This window comes from Cladophialophora immunda (genome assembly GCF_000835495.1).
Source record: "Cladophialophora immunda strain CBS 83496 unplaced genomic scaffold supercont1.6, whole genome shotgun sequence".
NCBI lineage: Eukaryota > Fungi > Ascomycota > Eurotiomycetes > Chaetothyriales > Herpotrichiellaceae > Cladophialophora > Cladophialophora immunda.
Window position 1 is genome coordinate 3,506,893 of NW_015622546.1, and position 19,473 is coordinate 3,526,365.

The 19,473-nt window shown below is 52.3% G+C and overlaps 3 protein-coding genes across 3 annotated transcripts; 2 read left to right on the forward strand and 1 right to left on the reverse strand.

Moving 5' to 3' along the window:
• Positions 1–217: 217 nt before the first annotated feature.
• On the forward strand, positions 218–1,201 carry PV07_10665 (uncharacterized protein; the record flags this gene model as incomplete). Its single annotated transcript, XM_016398014.1, has 1 exon — positions 218–1,201. One exon carries the CDS (start codon positions 218–220, stop codon positions 1,199–1,201), a length of 984 nt encoding a protein of 327 aa, XP_016245205.1.
• A 3,655-nt stretch (positions 1,202–4,856) lies between these two features.
• On the reverse strand, positions 4,857–6,014 carry PV07_10666 (uncharacterized protein; the record flags this gene model as incomplete). Its single annotated transcript, XM_016398015.1, has 1 exon — positions 4,857–6,014. One exon carries the CDS (start codon positions 6,012–6,014, stop codon positions 4,857–4,859), a length of 1,158 nt encoding a protein of 385 aa, XP_016245206.1.
• A 403-nt stretch (positions 6,015–6,417) lies between these two features.
• PV07_10667 (uncharacterized protein) lies at positions 6,418–8,885 on the forward strand. Its single transcript, XM_016398016.1, has 8 exons — positions 6,418–6,511; positions 6,586–6,609; positions 6,679–6,800; positions 6,866–7,293; positions 7,346–7,635; positions 7,694–8,107; positions 8,156–8,409; positions 8,476–8,885. Exons 1-8 carry the CDS (start codon positions 6,446–6,448, stop codon positions 8,819–8,821), a joined length of 1,944 nt encoding a protein of 647 aa, XP_016245207.1. The 5' UTR covers positions 6,418–6,445; the 3' UTR covers positions 8,822–8,885.
• Positions 8,886–19,473: the final 10,588 nt, after the last annotated feature.

The window sequence follows — 19,473 nt, forward strand, 5'->3', positions numbered from 1 at the left end:
ATGATTGGAATTGCTACAGGACTTGTGCAGCAATGGGCGACGGTGTTCCGAAGAGGTGGACCACGTAGAAATCGACATGACCACGTCATGACCAGGTGCGGGAATACTCCGAAGCGTGCCGAGTAGAGGAGGAAGATGAAGCAGGTATCGAGTGCCACAAAAGCCCCTCCATACCCTTTAATCTGGTTTCGACACACTACATTGAACATCGGCAACAATGGACACATTAACCTCGCTTGGAACATCATTGGTGGATATTCTACATCCAACATATCGCATCTACGCTCCTTTGTTGATGAAAAACGCCGACGCAATTCGGTCAACAGCCCGTCGGACCTATGCTTATGGCACACACCCACGCCAAATCCTAGACTTTTACAGTCCCTCATCAGAGAACTCTCGGCGTCTCAACAAGCATTCAGTCCTGATCTTCCTTTATGGTGGCGGCCTGGCTCGCGGCAACAGGGTGGATCCTGATTTTGCTGAAGGACTGTTGTACGCCAATGTCGGGTATTTCTTCTCAGAACAATTGGGGATTCAGGTAGTCATACCAGACTATCGGCTCCTGGCACATGGAGCCACCTTTCCCTCTGGAGGAGAAGATCTAGCACTCGTGGTGGAATGGGTGTCCGATCATCTGTCAGACAACCACCGATCGCTGGATATCTTCCTCATGGGACATTCTGCAGGGGGACTTCATCTCGCGACGTATCTGATGGCTTCCGAGCTTGGCAGCAGGCGGAACATATTAACTGGAGAAGACCTTGGAGGCGCAAATATGAAAGCTGTCATATTTCTGTCAGTTCCGCTCACTTTTGACGACGCCAGAGGTACGCGGAGGGAGAACTTTGAGGCTTACTATGGAAAGGACCTGGCCCGACACTCACCGCTGGCGCTGTTCCTGGACGGTTTGAAAGACGAATCACTCAAATACTTGGCGGATGCTTCAGTGGCTATTTTAACCTGCTCACTCGATCCCGAGGTTGAGATCCTGGCACCCACGGCAGCTTTTGTGAAGGCCTGGCAGCACTCCGCTTTGTTTACGCAGCTGGCAGTGGTGAAGGTAGACGGTCACAACCACTTCAGTCCAGTGTTAAGCCTTGGGACCGGAATCCCAAGTGAGGAATTATGGGGTCAGCAGCTTGTAGATTTCATGATTGTAGCTTCTGAGAAGGAATCAACCGGACGGAGACCAGCTTAGCCAGCGACGAAGGTGAAGCGGACAAAGATAATGAGTCGGCTCCAGCGCCAGTCACCAATCCATTGATCCAATAAATTTCTGCATCGAAATTTCGTTCACAGCATGATACTAGTGATATGATCCACATAGACCGGTGGCGGTCTTGTAGAGTTATGCATACGGTGCGCGAAGTAGTGTAATACTCAGAGCGAGGAAACCCGCGCGTTTCCGTGTCCAGGGAGGCATCGGAGCCTTTGCCAGCAGCCCCTTTCCCCATCTTTGAGACAGGGTGGAGCAATCCTCCACGACGTAGCAAGGTTTGTACGTGATGGCCGTTCAAAAGATGGTCTGGGCCTAGATCAACTACTGTAGTTGGCGCTGGCAGGTCCCACGGTCCCATGTTACACGGATCGTTATCGCAATGAAGTCAGCAAGGAATTATCCGTGTCTCCTAGAGTACTTTCCGGTAGCTTCAAATATCTATTAATGACTTCGACTTCCACCAGCCTTGTACGTGCCTCAAGACTCATTCAGCCATGGCAGGCCTCCCTAATCGACCAGAAGACTTCGCAACTGCCGAGCACTCAGCATCATACTTGTCCACGCCAAACGGTGTCCAAGTTGAGGCCATGAACGGTGCTCCTGCCAACGGTGACAGGCACGATGTCCAAACTTCTCAAAACATTGATGTCGATGTTCTGATCGTCGGTGGCGGATTTACCGGAGTATACGGCATTCATTATTTTCGCAAACTCGGTCTGACCGTCAAGGTCATCGATGCCGGTTCTGGCTTTGGAGGAACCTGGCACTGGAATCGATATCCAGGGGCTCGGGTAGATAGTGAATCCCCGTACTATTCACTCACCATTCCTGAAGTATATAAGGATTGGTACTGGAAAGAACGATTCCCGGGACACGAGGAGCTACAAGAGTACTTTGCACATGCAGCAAATATTCTTGATTTGAGAAGGGATGCGATATTCAACACACTTGTAACCTCTGCTTTGTACGACATAGAGCAGGGCAAGTGGAACGTACACACCGCTGATGGAAGCACGGCCAAATGCAAGTATCTGGTCATGGGCACAGGTTCGACATCAAAGGTGTACTATCCAGATTTTCCAGACCGGAATAAATACAAGGGCCACCTGATCCACTCAGCGCGTTGGCCCAAAGAAGCAGTGGATGTCAAAGGCAAGAAGGTCTGCGTCATCGGTTCTGGGGCAACCGGGGTACAGATTGTACAGACCCTCGCGCGCGAAGAGTGCCATCTTACCGTATGCGTGCGCACACCCAATACAGCAATCCCAATGCGGCAACACAAGATGACTCGGGAAGAGCAAATATCGCCAAAGTGCTTCTACCAGTCCATACTGATGGGAGCTCGAGACTGTTGGGGAGGTTTTCCTTACAATCCAGCCCCAAAGCACTGGACAGAGGCTACACCTGAAGAGCGCCAGACATTCTATGAAGAGCTTTGGTTGAAAGGCGGTTTCAGCTTCTTCGTCTCAAATTACATTGAGCTGCTCAGAGATAGGGAGATCAACAGAGAGATTTATGCCTTCTGGGTCAAGAAGACGCGAGCTCGGATTCAAGACCCGGTCAAGAGAGACATCATGGCGCCGTTGAAGCAGATGCATTGGATTTTCACCAAACGGCCATCCCTGGAGCAGGACTACTATGAGATGGTAGATCGGGACAATGTAACGGTACTAAACTTGAAGGAGCATGGGATAGAACGGTTCACAGAGAAGGGCATCGTCTTCTCCGGCGACAAGGAGCGAAAATTCGACATCATCATTTTTGCAACCGGCTACGATAATGTCTCGGGCAGTCTATTTGACGCTGGACTGCTCGATACCGATGGAGTAAAACTGACGGAGAAATGGAAGAACGGCATCTATACTTACATGGGGCTTATGGTCAACAAGATGCCCAATATGTTCATGACCTATTCACCGCAGGCTCCCACTGCCCTTTCCAACGGTCCGCCACTCATCGAAATACAGATAGAATGGATCGGTCAGGCTATCCAAAAAATGCGCGAGGAAGGTGTGAAATACATTGATGCCCAAGCTGCTGCGGCTGAGCGCTGGAGGAATGAGGTCCACGCCATTAGCAACAAAACACTCTACCCGGAGACAGACAGCTGGTTCATGGGCGCAAATATACCGGGAAAACCAAGAGAGCAGTTGATCTATTTAGGGGGCCTGAACCTCTACAGCAAAAAAATAAGCGACGCTTTGGACGGGTGGAAAGGGTTTGATGTTATCAAAGAATAGTCGAAGAACAACAAAATACCCAACTTGAAGTGTAGCGAGACTGCCTATAGATATAGTTCGGAAAAAAAAAAATTCATGACGTGTTTTTCCAACTCAACAGGCAGGCATTCAGAACAGAAGATTTGTGCTGGGACCTAGTAAGGCATTTGTAGGATTTAATGTTATAGCGGCGCTCGAGAAAATGTGATGACAACTCAGTCTGAGTCTACACAAACACAGCTCCACCGCCAACATTGAACATCTGTCCAGTTATGAACTCAGCCTCAGGACTCGCCAGATACATAAATGCATGGGCCACATCTTCTGGAGTGCCATTTCTCTTGACTACCTGAAGATCCACGACCTTAGAAAGCCAAGGTTGCATTTCTGGGACCGCTGTGGTGCGTTCAGTCGCAATCATTGTGGGTGTGACGAAGTTTGCCGTGATTCCCGGGCCTGCCTCGACGGCAGTTGCCCTCGTGAAGGCCGCAACTGCACCTTTGGATGCTGTGTATACGGAGAGTCCAGGCTCCGGCTTGAGGATTGTTTGACTCGAGGTGTTGATGATCCTTCCATACCCGGCTTTTTGCATGTATGGCAAGACTGCCTGGGTCAAAAAGAAACAGCTGTCCATGTTCACCTGGAAAATCTTTCTGTACTCCGCAGCAGTCGTCTCCAGTAGTGGCCTTGCAGGATACATCCCAGCCAGGTGTGCCATTATGTCGATCTTGCCGTATTGCTGAATGATGCCGTGCACGAGTTCATGTACTTGGTCTTCCTGTGTCAAGTCGCATGCTCGAACGAACATCCTTCCACCATGCGAGCTCAAGTAGGTTTCAACTTCACGCAGGCCTTGCTCGTCAATGTCCACCAAGATGACCAGGGCTCCTCGTGCGGCAAAAAGGTGTGCCACAGATTTTCCAATTCCACTTGCTGCACCTGTGACGATGGCCACTTGGCCGTCGAACTTCAATAAGCCCACTCGGATAGGAGCACTGCTGTCTCTTAAGTTTGAAGTCATGATGAAGGTATTGCTTTTCAAAGAAAAAAATCCCGCAGTCAAAATCGACCTTCTCATGGACTGTCGGGGTTGTGGGAAGAGGAAGATATAGTCCACTACCTCGACACAAGAAAGCGGTGGAAAGTATCCAAGCTTGGAGCACTTGGGGTGCAAGGATACCCTATATTACCCCGTCATCAGAGTTCACCCGCTTGAAAAGGCTACACATCTTCCCACGGAGTCGGCCTTGACACGGTGGGACCAACATTGGCTGGATTTTATCAAGGTTTGATTAGTAGAGGTCCATGCGAACGAATTTTGCAAGCAAGGATACCACAGGAATTATAGTACATATCACGGATGATAGCCTTAGTTTCTATGCTTCTATTACCAATGACAATTGATGAAATGAAATTCAGACCTTGGATGTCTCGAGCGCGTCATATATAGCTGTCACATATGCCTTTGTGCGCACCGACCCCAAGAACGTCACCTCCAAGTTATTCATGGCATATGAAATGGTGATTTTACGCTCCAGATCCATAATCACGATTGAGCCGCCAAATCCACCCCAGGTGCAGATTCTTCCCGAGGGAATCCAATCGATCCATGTACCCGCCGAGGGTAGAGCGAAGCCCGTACCCCAGCGAATGGGGGCCCCGAAGTTCAATACCTGGTCAGTTCCGTCCGCCTGAACCTGGAAGACCTGATTGATGGTGGTTTCAGACAGGAATTCCTGACCATCCTGGGCGCGGCCGTGTCTCGAAATGACAGACATGATTCGATTTATGCCCCTTGCGTTTGTGTGACCATTGCCAGACCCAATTTCGGCCTTTCTGAACTCTAGGCTATTGGCAAAGTCTATCTCCATCGCAGGATTAGACAATGTTTTGGCCATGATTGAACTAGGCTCGATCGGCGGAAACTGCATTGGAGGCGGAAATATGTCGCTCCTGCGTGGCTCATCCCGTTCTTGACACCCCAGCTGAAAGTCCGCTCCAAGCGGGGCCGATATATCTTCTGCAATGAACTGTTTGAGACTTTTGCCAGAGACTCGTCGCACAACTTCCCCAATCAAGTACCCAGACGACAGTGATTGATATCCCGATGCCGTGCCTGGCTCCCACCACGGTTGCTGTTGGGCGAGGAGAGCTGAGAGCTTGGGTACGTTGACCAGATCCTCGATCACTAACGGCTGATCCCATCCTGAGAGACCAGAGGTATGGGACATGATGTGCCGTATCTCGATATTTTGCTTCCCATTCGCAGCAAACTCAGGCCAATACTTGGCCACCTTGTCGGTCAACTTCAGCTGCTTTCGGTCCGCCAGGAGAAGTAAAGCAAACGACAAGGTCGTCTTGGTCATTGAAAAGACATTAACTATCGTGTCGCGTTCCCACGGCTTCGAATGGTCGCGGGTCGTAAAACCTCCCCAGAGATCAAGGACGTCATCACCATCGACGTTGACGACAATCGACGCGCCCAATTCTTCACCAGACTCGACATAGTTCTGCAGAAGTCGACGGACGGCTTCGAATCTTTCTTGACAATGACCGTGAACAGTGACTGCCATGGTGGACTCTATCGCTGCTTTCCTAGAAAGCACTCGACGAATCTCTTCCTTCGGTGTAGAAAGATGAGTTGAGTACAGCTGAAGCGCTTTCGACGCAACAGATTTATGTCGCAGTCAAGGTGGAGCCGGGAGAGTTCTTTCATTGCGCGACTTCGAGAGGTAGCAAAGATTCAAATTCAGTGGGACTATGCGAACACAGCTGCTATGCTTGATCGCGATCACAATAAAGTTCTTGGTCCCACAAGAATGAGAGGCGACGATGCGATGATGGGTTGAATGCCCTGGTACTTGGCGATGGGGTTGTGTTTCCAAAAAATTGGTAATTCCATCCACGGAAACCCGCGCGTTCCCGTCTCGGCGGCGCCAAGTTCACCTTCACTTCACTTTTTCCACCCGCGTTCATTGCTCCCACTCTCCCCTGTCAGAGAAAGATGGAATCCCGCGGATTACCTGATCGGAATGGCTCACAGAGACGCCCAGCAATATCCCGTCGCTCAGTAAGTCCAGCTCCGATGTGCTAAGGATTGAAGAGTCTATGATCAATGAAGACTGAGGCAATTGCTGAGAGTAGTGTGACCAATGTCGCGCCCGAAAGGTCGGTTTTCCCCTTCCCAGACGAAACGAACAGTGAAAAGCGAAGATCTCATTCTTACAGAGGGCTTAGATTGGTTGTGACCGAGCTGTGCCGTGCTCTCATTGCATCTCGGTGCGGACTGAGTGTACTCATAGTGCAACTCGAAGCACCCCTTTGGCCTCCAAGCAGAGGGTTTTAATATCAACGGAATAGTAAGTGGTCTCGTCGTGCTAGTGCCATAGTCTCCTCGCCATGATGCTCACTCTTTTTCGACCAGCGAGCGCAAGATCGATGATCTCGTCAAAAACGTCGACGAAATTCGACGTTTGCTTACAGACACTGCAGCTTCAACGCCGAATGCAGACCAGCGCGGCAATGCTGGATCCTGGTTCTCGAGTTGCAATCGAGCCGCCAAAGAAGTCCCTAAAATGCTCCAATCTGTTCCTGCCACTGCTGGATCAAGCGCTCAATGGGAGCACTCAGCCCACCTCATCGACTTTGTCAAAGACATAGTGGAGGACCGGAGGAAGACTGTGCCAGGAGACAGTGCAACCATGGCCTCCTTGAGATGCTTCGTACGGACTGCTGAAGCCCAGAAGATTTTTCAAACGCAAGTGATTTCAGAATTCACGGGGGCCAAACAGGAGGAGGACCTGACCCTGCCACCTGTGGAAGCAGCAACGGCGGTCATTCGATGGGCGAGAGGTTGGTTACACAGCTACACTGTATCGAAGGGGCTGACTGACATCGATCATAGACCATGCTCAGATCGCTACGATGAGATGGGTCTCCCGAATACTTCCTCTCGAAAAGTTTGCAAAGATTTGCCAGAAACTGTATTTCCCCACCGGCGATCACGACCAAGTCGACCTCGTTGTTGGTAACGGCTATTTGTCTTATATGTTCTCGGAACATGCAAATCTTTCCGGCCTGCAGGAGCACAAGGATTATGGGTATTGCTGTCGGATAAACCTCCGCAATGCTCTCTTGCGGCTGCCACTTCTTCTCAAACCATGTATGGAGACCATCGCCGCTCTGACGATCGGCGTGAGTTTCTCTTTGCCGCAGGATGCCTTGTCAAGTTCGCTGGCTGACAATGGAACAGGCGGCCAGTGCGATTGAATCCTCTCAAGCAGCCATGGCTTGGAGCTTCATCTCCGCTGCCTCTAGTCTCTGCATAACGTTACGCTATCACTGCGGTCCGGCCTCTGACGATCCGCATGATGTACCTCAAGCCGACCGAGAGCGCCTCTTTTGGACAGTCTATGCCATTGACAAGGCCCTCTCTCTCCGACTGCGTCGGCTTTCCAACATCCGTGACTCTGAAGTGACATTGTCGATAGACCAGTGCGATATTCGAGAGGCGAAGCTAGGCAGAATACAAGGCCAGATATACGAGCAGTTGCATAGTCCTAAAACTCCCAACAATGCGACTAACGATAAACAACGAAGTAGCGCCGTCGAAGTCCTAGCAGAGGCAACACGAGATTTGATCCGACAAACAAACGCAGAAATTTCGGTATGACACGCCCCGACAGATTTCGTTCAACACTGATATAGGTGCAAGGATGCCTCAAGACAGCTTAGTGCTGTTGACGAAGAGAACATACGCCTTGTGTACCTGAAGGCCGAGCTTGTGTGTCAGTCCTCTGTGCTTACATCGATCTTACATGCAGCGCCCGGCCAGAGGGATGCTGCGCACAGCGGGTCAGATGAGTGTGTTGCTGCCGCGCGGTCTGTCTTTCAATTCCACGCAGAGTTCCTCAAAATGGCACGGTTTTTGAAAAATGACCCTTTCTTGATACAGAGATATATGAATTGGTAAGCGACACTGATGTATCATTCCGTTAGAGGACTGGCCACAGAGCTGCTGACCATGTTTCGAAGGGCGCTCCTGAATATTCCATTTGTGCCGTTCAATATCTTGTTGACTCGCACCCTCCAACAAGTCGATGACGTCGACCTCGCTCGCATGGAGGGTTTCACCAATTCGTTGCAGCTGGAAACGGACATTGGCGAAGGGATAACTCACCCTCACAGCCTGTACAAGCTCTTGTGCCGGGCTGCACAGTGCTACATCGCCGAGCGTACCCAGTCCAGGACTTACGATCCCACCTTGACCGAGAGTTATGTGGCCGAGTTCAGCGAATTCGAGTTTAGAAATATTGGTGGCGACGGTCATACGACGCCGGGGTGGTTCGACTGGTATAACACCGATCAATGGATGAATTAGGGGTAGCATAATTAAGTAGACGTGTTTGGGTGCCCTTCTTGATCTTCCAGCGATATGAAAGGGGTTGAATTCAAGCAACCTGCGCCTTACATCTCTGGCTCACTACCTTGATACTTGTGAAAACCTCAGCAGGCAACAGCCTGGCCGGGGTATGGCCCTTCCGAACTTCGAAACATAGAAAAATGGGAACCCCGGGGCTAAGCTTTGGCCCTTTTCATACACTGACGGCTATACTCCGTACTCAGGCTGCTCAGGGCAAACCTCAGGGCTTGCTGAGCGGTGTTCAGGATCGCATAGTTACAGCACCGAATGGCTTAGTCACGACTCACATCAAAGGGCGAGATGTTCAGCTCTGGAAACGGGAAATCGACTTTGGATAATTAGGTCAAAGTTCGCAGCTGAGTATCTCGGCATACCATAAAAGAGCAGGATAGTAATTTGCAAGATTGCTCGCTGGGGTTCCAGATGATCTACTTTGTACATTTCAGGTAGAAGGTGAAACCCTTATGCTCTACTATGTTCTAATTCAAATGTTTGCACAAAAAGTGGACAAATGTGTTTCCTTTCCTCTTTTGATTTCATCGCATTGCGCAGTCATGACGGACTGAAATCCGACTCGGCTTCTGTGGACTGGAGTCTCATCAGACATTGCTCGATTGCGACACATCAGTTCGCAGCATATACAAGCGTGCCTCTTCACTTGCAGAGAAAAAGATTTCATAGACGTCCTTCCAGAACATGGAGTCCTGGAGTGCGCCTTTCCGTCCGAAGGCATTCGGGAGGCCAATATTGGTCGACCTGGGTTAACACGATCAGTGAGGTGCAGCTACAACATATCGCAGAGGTGTTTCGTTCACTTACATCTCTCTCAACTTGATACCCCAGCAATCGCGGTGCCAATACTGAATCTCTCCAGACCAGGGCTTCTCCCGGTTCCTTGGCCCTGATCTTCCGGTCTCGTTCCTCTTGCTCAGGCCCATCATGCAGATGATAGAGGTACTGTTGCAAGTTGCCTCTTTCCACGAGCATTTGCGTTCGCTCCTTCCGACAAGCTTCGTAGATTGCAAGCAATTGCTTCTTCACGGCCGCCGATGTGGGATCGGGGGCCCGCGAGAAGACTTCGCCGAGCACAGCTGCATCTTCCAGGCACATGCCTGCTCCAGAAGCAAGATAGGGCAGAGTGGCGTGCACCGCATCTCCAAGCATCGTGAAAGTCCCCGACGCATGATTCCACGAGTCCATGCCGACGCGGTACATAAGCCGCCATTTGGACACCGACTTACACAGTGCCAGGAGCTTGGGGATCCGGGGATCCCAGTCTTTGAAGAAAGCACGCACTTCCTCAATGTCACCCTCCATGGTATTCGCGCCTCCGACGGGCATATCGTCGGGGGCGAGGAGGACCATGTTGAACAACTCGCCGCCTCGGAGCACATAGTTCACCACATGAGCATCGGGCCCGATCCAGTAGTTGACCTGTTTCTTTTCGACAAATGACGCCAATTCAGGGTCGTGGAGCATGTCTGCGGTAGACAGCAGGAGCCGGTAGGCGAGGTCGCCCGTCGGCGTTGGGGGGTCTGGACGACCAAGCATAACCTCTCGTAGCGTTGAGTTGACCCCGTCGGCGCCCACAACCAGATCAGCGACGTATTCTTCGCCGGACTGCAGGATCACCGTGGCCGTGTCGGCGTCGTCGCTGGCAATCTGAACATCCGTCACTCTTGCTCGCACCTTGATGTCGGCGCCCAGTTCAATTGCTCGGTCAAGCATGCATTGATGAAGATTGGCACGGTGAAAGTCCCAGTAGCACGTGCCTGGATATGCACTGGCGCTCTCGACAAAGTCCAGGTATGAGATTAAATTGCCTTTCCAACCGATCATGTTGGCCTGCGACGGCCTGGTGGCATATTGCTCAAGACGTTCTCGCAAACCCCATGACTGAAGGATCCGTGACGAATTCGGCAGGATCTGGATCCCGGCCCCGACCTCGCCAATCTCTTCCGCCCCTTCTAGAATAGTGATTTTGTGGCCGGCGAGTAAGAGGGCAATGGCGGCGCCGATGCCTCCCAGACCGCCGCCGACGACGATAATGTTGAGCTGCGTGGATGGATGGCGGCTTAGAGGCGACTTGACCGGAATGCCCGAGGATGTCATGTTGGCGATAGGTAGCACAAGGTACAGGTTCTCACGGAGAGGTCATCCTCCTTTACATTTCTTCATCACAGCTGTTGAATGGAAACCCGTGGTCGGGAGAAGAGAGCGCACGCCACACGTGCAGTTCCGATGCAAGCACTCACAATTCCTGAAATCACCCCAGCGGGAGATGGGCTTTCACAAGTTACTGAAAAGCACTATGTCGTGGACTCGTGTTTGGCTATCAGGAGCTTATCGCACACTGCTGGTATTATCATGCATGCCTCCCGAATTGGTAATCGACTTTCCGTCAAGAGTGGAGGAACCCCCCTCAAAAAGGCCCATGATGCCAAGCATAAAGATGGGGGAACGTGCACCTTGCTGGCTTCTAGACTTTGTTGACTGTATGGTATGGAGTGTTCGGACACATATGCAAGTCGGTGCTGTGGGAGGGTGTCAGCTTAGAAGCATTCCCGTGCGGCCCACCGCGACGACTCAGAGTACGACTAGGTGGTAGGTCTAGGCATGTAATACCCAAGGACGGAAGTTCGACGTGGTCTACTTGACGAGAGACATTCGATTGTATTGAAAGACAGAGTCTCCGACAGTGATGGCGGAGCTACTTGTAGTACTGATGTATTGCCCTGGCACAGACGTAGTCGTCTCAGTTCCTAGGCGGCTGCTTCAGGATATCGCCCATTGGTGCCGGCATCAGGGCGCCCTCGGGCGGCGAGTTCTTGCTCTTGAAGTCGTCGCACATCTGCTCCATGGTCACCCACTCGACGCCTTCATGCTTGTTGATATGCTCGATGATTCTGCGTTCAAGAAAGTAAACATGGGCGTGGACAGTGAGGAAGAACGGGTGGGCATTAAGGGGCACTTTACCTCTCGTGCATGAGGATGACGTGTGGCCGTCCCGACACGTCCGGATGGATGGTCATGGGAAAGACGAACTCGTCATACTCGCGGTAGTAATAGTCGAAATGATCCTGCATCACTGGTGCATCAGCACGCCCTGGCCTGTTGGCTGCAGACTAGATTCATGCGCGAGATATATGTCGTACCTTCCAAATGTCCTCGATGTCTCGAGGATTCACCCATCCGTGACTGTTGGCCGAGTTTTCTGCGAAAGTCAGACAAGCTGTCAGCAACGATCTTTGGTTTCTATAGGAGGGTTCCTAGTGGCTGTTTGCCGGTGACATGGGGAGCTCCAACTCACTCATGAACATCATCGGTGGTAGGTCGTCGATGTACCACGATCCCGGAATCTCGACCAACCCGGTCATTTTGCCCTTGACCAAGGGCTTCATCCACTCGACGGCCTTTTTCGAGTAGTCGATCTTGGTCCAACTGTCCCCGGCGCGGAGCCAGTACAGCTGGCAGTCCTCATGGCCCATGCTATGGTCGTACTCGATCCCGTAGGATAGGAGCAACTCCGTCCCTGCCTCGCTGACCTCCCACCACGGGGCGACGCTGCCTCGAGGGGGTTTGCCGCAGAAGGCGGTCAGAAGCCGAAACGTCTTGTCCAGGACGTCTTGCTGCTGCTCGAACGTCATATCTGACGGGTTCTCGTGCGAGTAGCCGTGCAAACCGATCTCATGCCCGGCGTCCCGGACCATGGCACACTCTTCGGGGAACGTCTCGAGGGAGTGGCCCGGAATGAACCACGTCGCCTTGATGTTGTACTTGTCGAACAGCTTCAGGAGGCGTCGGGTGCCGTGCGTGCCGGCAAAGATGCCTGTTTCTCCCAATCCTGGTCAAACGCGAACTCTCCACTCCAGGTTACGGGACGCAGAGGTCAACATCGAGTAGTGTTTATGTGCGGTGAGGAAAGGTGGTCGGTTGAGGCACTCAGGGGGAAAGAAGAAGCAGGCTGTGAGAGCCTTTGGCGGTAGACCTACCTCGACTAATGTCACTGGTCGAGTCCTCGCCGCCGTAAGAGCCCAACCAGCCAGCGACGGCATCGATGTCGACTCCGTAGCTGACCAGGACACGTTTTTTGCCCATTCTTTCTTTCTCGGAATACTATAAATAATTGTGGAAGCCAACCAGGAATGGAATGCTCAGTAGCAACTATGCCTTCGCGGTTCGAATATTATTACCTTTCTTTGGCTTGTACCCTGAGTTTGTCATTGGCGAGATGTGGTTGCTTGTCGTGAATCCTCGCCATGAGGAATTCCGCTCTTGGAGGGTGGCCAAGAAAGCGAGCATCATGGGAAATCGGCCACAGGCTCGGTAGCATTCGGCCTGCGGACTGATGTGCATCCATGGGTTTGTCCTAGGTTCCCTCGAGCGATAAGGTCGAGCATTGGATGAACTTGAATTCCACCGATTGAGCTTGGTGAGTGGGCGCCAGCAAAATCGAGGTCGGCGGACTTGAGCGACACTCCGCCCTGATTGGAACCAGACTCAATCGATATCGAGCAAGACTCCTGTCGGGACTGTGCGGTGACTCTCATACTGGCCCAGCGACATCGGGTTCATCAAGGATGGGGTTCCTTGTCTGCATCCAGAGCCTCAAAGCTTCGTGCTGTGGGGGATTCACGCTCAATACTACTGTGTGTTTAGGAACTCTGCGGCTTGATCGAAGGGCCGCCCCTCGATAACGCCTGGGAACACTACTTTACTCTGTGCCAGCGAGAAATCATGCTGCAATCTTGATCACGTCCCTCCAGGTCGCTGTGTGTTCGGTCGTGCTCTTACTGACAACGAATCTGAGCAAGAACACCGAGTCCAGGTCGCCCCCTAAAGCGAAAGCCTCGCACGTGACATTTTTGAGCGATGAGTAGAGTAACTACCCTCTTTTGTCTTTTGCGGTCTGTTGGTGGTGCTGGCAGTCTCTAAAATCTAACTGTATCTTGATAGTTCTCTCTCCAAGGCCGGACAGCCCTGGTAACTGGAGGTGCCCGGGGTTGCGGTCTGGCCTTTGCAGAAGGTCTCGCAGAGGCGGGCGCCGATGTGGCCATTTTCGACGTAATTGAGCCCGTCCCGGCTTTTTTCGACATTGAGAAAACTTTCGGTGTGAGAACAAAGCATTACAAGTAAGCCTACTTTCCGTGGAGCCAATGGCAAATTGTTTTTGTCCTTGCGACAGAAACTCGTGTGGAGCTAACGTTTTATTGTTTGTCGGACCAGCGTCGATGTGAGTAGCATTGACAGCTTGACGGCTGGATTCGCTGCCTTCGAGACCGACTTTGACGGCAAACTCGACATCTGCGTTCCCTGTGCTGGGATCAACAAAAACCTGGCCTTCCTGGACACATCGTATGAGAAGCACCAGCAGTTGTTGGGTGTCAACGTCATGGGTGTCTACCATACCGCACAGCTCGCGGCTAAGCAGATGATCGAGAACGGTACCAAGTGTGGCAGCATTATCCTCATGGCCAGTATCGCCAGCTACATGGCAATCCGCAGTCAGATGAGCAGCGCATACTGCGGCACTAAGGGTGCTGTGAGAGCCATGTGCCCGGCGATTGCGGCTGAGTTGGTCCCATATGTGAGTACAACGCCTCAATGTGAAGACTTCGAAAGACATAGCGAAGAGGGGCTGACACTTGGAGCTGCAGGGAATCAGAGTCAACTCAATATCCCCGGGATACGTGAGAACGGAAATGACTGCTCCGGTGAGTGAGGCAAAAGAACCATTGAAGAATATCGAGTATGTCTTCGAGAGCTGACTCTGCTGGCAGTTCCCTCACTTGCTTGAATCTTGGAAGGACGAGATTATGAACCGGAGAGTCGCGTCTCCGGACGATATTAGAGGCGCGTGCGTGTTTTTGGCAAGCGATGCCAGCCTGTATATGACAGGACAAGATGTCTGTGTTGATGGCGGCGTTACCAAGTGGTAGTGATTCGTAGTTCTCGGAACGTAACCTACTCCGAGGCTTTCAGGGAGTTAAGATGCATAAAAGGCCAAAGATCGCTATTCTCTGTCTCTTTCTCTATCATATCTAAAGAGCATACAAATACGAGTTGCGTCGATGAATTATGACTTCATAAGCTTGTCTATCACAGAAGCCACGCCCAACAACTTCTCTTCCTCAAATCTGCGCGTGATGATCTGCAAGCCGATAGGATGTCCATGCATGGTCTCCGGATCGTACAATTTCCAATTCCAGGCGTCAACCTCATTTCGAGCCTGGTAGTCTGCCACGTCACAAGCTGCCGGATCCTGGGACACATCGACTTGCCCAGCGGGGAATGATAAGGCCGGATAATCCACAAAGTTCCAGACCTTGGTATATCCCACCCACCGACAAGTGCGATGGGGAACAGCCACATGAGGCATCGTGGGCATCAGGACAACATCCGCTATCCGGCCAGATCGGGAGCCTTTGGTCTCATTCCACTTCTTGTGATAGGTCTGCTGTGCGGCGATCTTGCGTCGGTTGAGTTGCCAGTACTCGTAGACTGAAATGGCTTTGCCTCGATTGACGAGAGCCTCGACGTGAGGAACGAATGGCTCACCGCCAGCCTCAACGTCTCGGCGGATGTCTTCACCACCGTCGGCTGTGTAGAACAAATCCTAGAGGCGACAGTTAGAGAGAACCATAAAAAAGGAGGGAGCCTCCCGGCTACTTGACGTAGGCGGAATGCTGAGAACTTACCATAATCTCAATGCATTCCTTATGTCCGGATGAATTCCACGGCACGATCTCATGGCCCGCAGACTCTAATTTGGATACTAGGCTCTTCAGGACTCGTTCAATCGGCGGATGCACCTTGATAACTCCGTCGTCGACGAGGACTCCTATCGTCAATGGTCTTTCTTGAATTTGTCGGTACTCGACCTCCTTCCATGGCATTGGGATGACTTTCGGATCCAGGAGCCATGGTTGCGCCTCGATCACGTTTTGCATCACCGATAACAGCGACGAGAGGCTCCGACACATTGGCCCAATAGCTGAGGGGACATGCTCTTGGCCTTCAGTCGAGACCGGGACGCCCATGTACGGTAGTCTGGAGCTCTATTTCGTCATGTAGGTTAGTCAATCCGGAGAGCAAACTATGGCTGTTGAGCATTGATACCACGCACCGTCGGCTTCAAACCCCATAGACCATTCAAGTGAGATGGAATTCTTATTGAACCTCCGATGTCCGTACCCCATCCAACCATCGACCCTTGGAGAGCAAGAAGGGCACCTTCTCCTCCCGTTGAGCCACCGGGAGTGTAAGCTGGATTGCGAGGGTTGGTGGTCAGACCCCACAGGGGACCTTCCGTTTCACACCACTACATACACCCTAACATGAGCGAAACAGTTTCCAAATCGTGCCATTTACCGGAATCGTGCTCACCATGATGCTCTGTGGAAGGTTCGTCTTTGCGATGATGACTGCACCCAGGCTCCTGAGGATCTGGACAATGACGGCATCACTGCTTGCGGGCTTAAAAGCTCTCCCAACGTATCCCAACGTTGTGTCGACACCGTTGACGTCGAATTGATCCTTCAACGTGACAGGAACACCATGAAGGGGTCCAAATAACTTTCCGTGTTGCTTGAAATACTGGTCCAGCCCCCCGGCCTGCTCCAAGGCGTCGTTGAAGAGTACTTCGGTCAAACAGTTCGTCTATCAGGATGATTAGCAGCGGAACATTCAAGGTTCCCAGCTTGGATCCGGACCTTTTGGTGTGCTTCTGCTGCTCTGGAGTGACATCAGTCATTCCCCCTTGTCTATCTTGACGTGCCAGTTAATCACCATACCTTAGAATATAACTTTTGGTGACGTCGAGCGCTGAGACCTTTTCATTTTCCAGCAGACTCGTCAAGCTTTCGATACTGTCAATCTCCGTGATAGCCTCTACATTGTTGCGTTCGCCATTAATCGTGCCCAAGTACGGCTTGATAAGCTGTTCTCGAATCTCGCACTTTCGCCGGACTACGTCCTGCCATGACTTGCTAGACATCTGGACTCTCGACGACCTGTCACCATAGACAGACCTAGGGAAGATGTGATTTCAAATGTCTTTCGCCTGCAGCACTGACTGGTACAAGCCTCGCCGTTGTTCGTGACATGCGCCGCGCATCCAAAGCCGGCGAGAAGAACTCGGACATCTGGCACGGAGTATGACGCTGCTTTTCAATTGGTGGATGTCCCTGCAGATGTTCGTTATCGGCCCTGCTGGTCAACGGCTTTCTTGCGCCTTAGCCGATTATCCCTCGGCCAGCGTGAACTGACCCTACATCCTCAAAGCAAAAGTGGGGTGGAGCCCCCCGGGTCGTTGGATCCGGTAATACCCAGTTTGCAAGGCCCCTATTAGACTCGCATTGATGCTCGCCCAGGACTGGCAGCCTTGGGGATCGTCCACTGCCAATGAAGCGGACTCGATCTCAGGTGTCGCCGACGACGGCTCCCGGCGCAGATAATGGGGGCTGTGATGCTCATATCAATGGGCCAGACGACGAAAATGTCGAAAATGTCATTATTGTGGGCGCTGGGCCGGCTGGGCTAATATTAGGGTGAGTTGCAAATTGTTCCCGGCTTTGGAATATCAGAACCTGTAGGCTGCATTGCCTTGGGCGGGAGCTTTGTGAATTCTGACTAGAAGATATTCAAGGTCGAACCTAGCTCGCTATGGCATCAAGTCCAAGATCGTTGATGATCGACCCGATAAGACTTCAACAGGGCGGGCAGATGGCCTGCAGCCAAAGACCATTGAAACTTTTCGACAACTGAGACTGGAAAGCTCCCTTCTCCAAAAGGGCGTAAAAATCTACGATATATGTTTCTGGGTACGGTTCCTTTCTGTTGATCCCATCAGCTGAGGGTGTCTGGACCCTGCTCTAACCAGGAAAGCGTGTATAGAGCTCGACCCCGACGCAATGTCTGCATCGAACCAGGCGAGAGATCCATTACCCCTCCAATCTGGATGTCAAGGACCCGTTCATTCTTCTCGTCCACCAAGGAATGGTGGAAGATATCTTCATTGAAGACATGAGGGAACGTGGCGTCGAAGTCACCCGAAGCTTGCCATTTCAGCACTACGTGGCCACCGGGAATCCTGACGCCCCAATCGAAGCGATTTGTCAAGACCGCAAGACTGGGCTCTCTCAGACACTGAGAACCAAGTACCTTGTTGGCTGCGACGGGGCACATTCCAATGTCCGGAAAAGCATCGCGGACGCCCAGATGGTCGGCGAGAGCAGTAACTCAAAATGGGGGGTTTTAGACGGTATGAATACTGCCACTTTGCCTTTCCGTGCAAGTCCCTAGGTACGTCCTAACACGAAAATACTATAGGGGTCATCGAGACCGATTTCCCCGATCTCTGGAGTAAAGTGGTCATCCATTCGGAGACCGCAGGCACGGTGCTCTGCATCCCGAGAGAACGAAGCATGACCAGACTCTACATCGAACTGGACCGCAATCTACAGGATACTGTGCCTCCCGAAGCCACACAGGACTATGTGATGCGAAAGGCTCGAGAGATCATGGCGCCGTTCACCGTGGAATGGACGAGCGTAGGTAAGTGGATCGAACAAACCACAAGGGCGTTTGAGCCTGTTTCGATCCTCACTAACTTCGCTCTCTGCCAGAGTGGTTCAGTGTCTACAAGGTTGGACAACGCGTAGCCAGCACATTCTCCGCCGAGCATGACCGGGTTTTCATCGCAGGAGATGTGAGTCGCCAGTGGTACCTGCTCCCGCCTTTGGTCCAGCGAGAAAGGGACCCAGAGGCTGTCTCAACTTCAAGCCGCTGACTGGACTCGATAGGCTGGCCACACGCATTCGCCCAAAGCCGCCCAAGGCATGAACACGTCCATGCACGACACCTTCAATCTAGCCTGGAAACTCAATCTCGCGATCCGTGGTCTCGCGCGCCCTGAGCTCCTGTCGACATATCAGCAGGAGCGTCGCAAAATAGCGCAAGACCTCATCGACTTCGACTTCGAACACGCGGCCGCCTTTGCCGACGGCGACTCGAAGGCCCTGGCCGCGAACTTCGCCACCAACGTCGGCTTCATCTCCGGCGCGGGCATCAAGTACGGTCCCAACGTCCTGAACTGCCCCGAGCAAATCCCCCACGGGGGAGTGTTGCGGGCGGGCGAATTGGTGGCGCCCGCCCGTGTGACGCGCTACATCGACGCCAACCCCGTCGACGTCCAGCTGGACATTCCAATGCTGGGGCAATTCCGCGTGTACTTTTTCGTGCCCGACATCCATGCTTCTTTACAGTTCCTGCGCTCGGTCTGCGACTGCATCTCCTCGGCGGAGTCGGTCCTCGGTCGAGCAACCGCGGCAGCCGCCAGGTCCTATGCGACGCTCAACCTGGGACCCGTGGAGGCGGATGAGTTCCTCCAGCCCGGTCGGTATACGTCTGTCTCGCGGCTGTTCACGTTCGCCACCGTGACCACGATGCCCAAGTCGGCCGTCGAGATTACCGATCTGCCTCCCTTGTTGCAGAAGAGCCGGTGGACGTTCTACGTGGATGACCTCTCAGACCACAAGACGGGCAGGTCATGCACGGAGAAATGGCTGGGGACGGTAAGACTAGACGAGGTGGCCATTGTCAATGTCAGA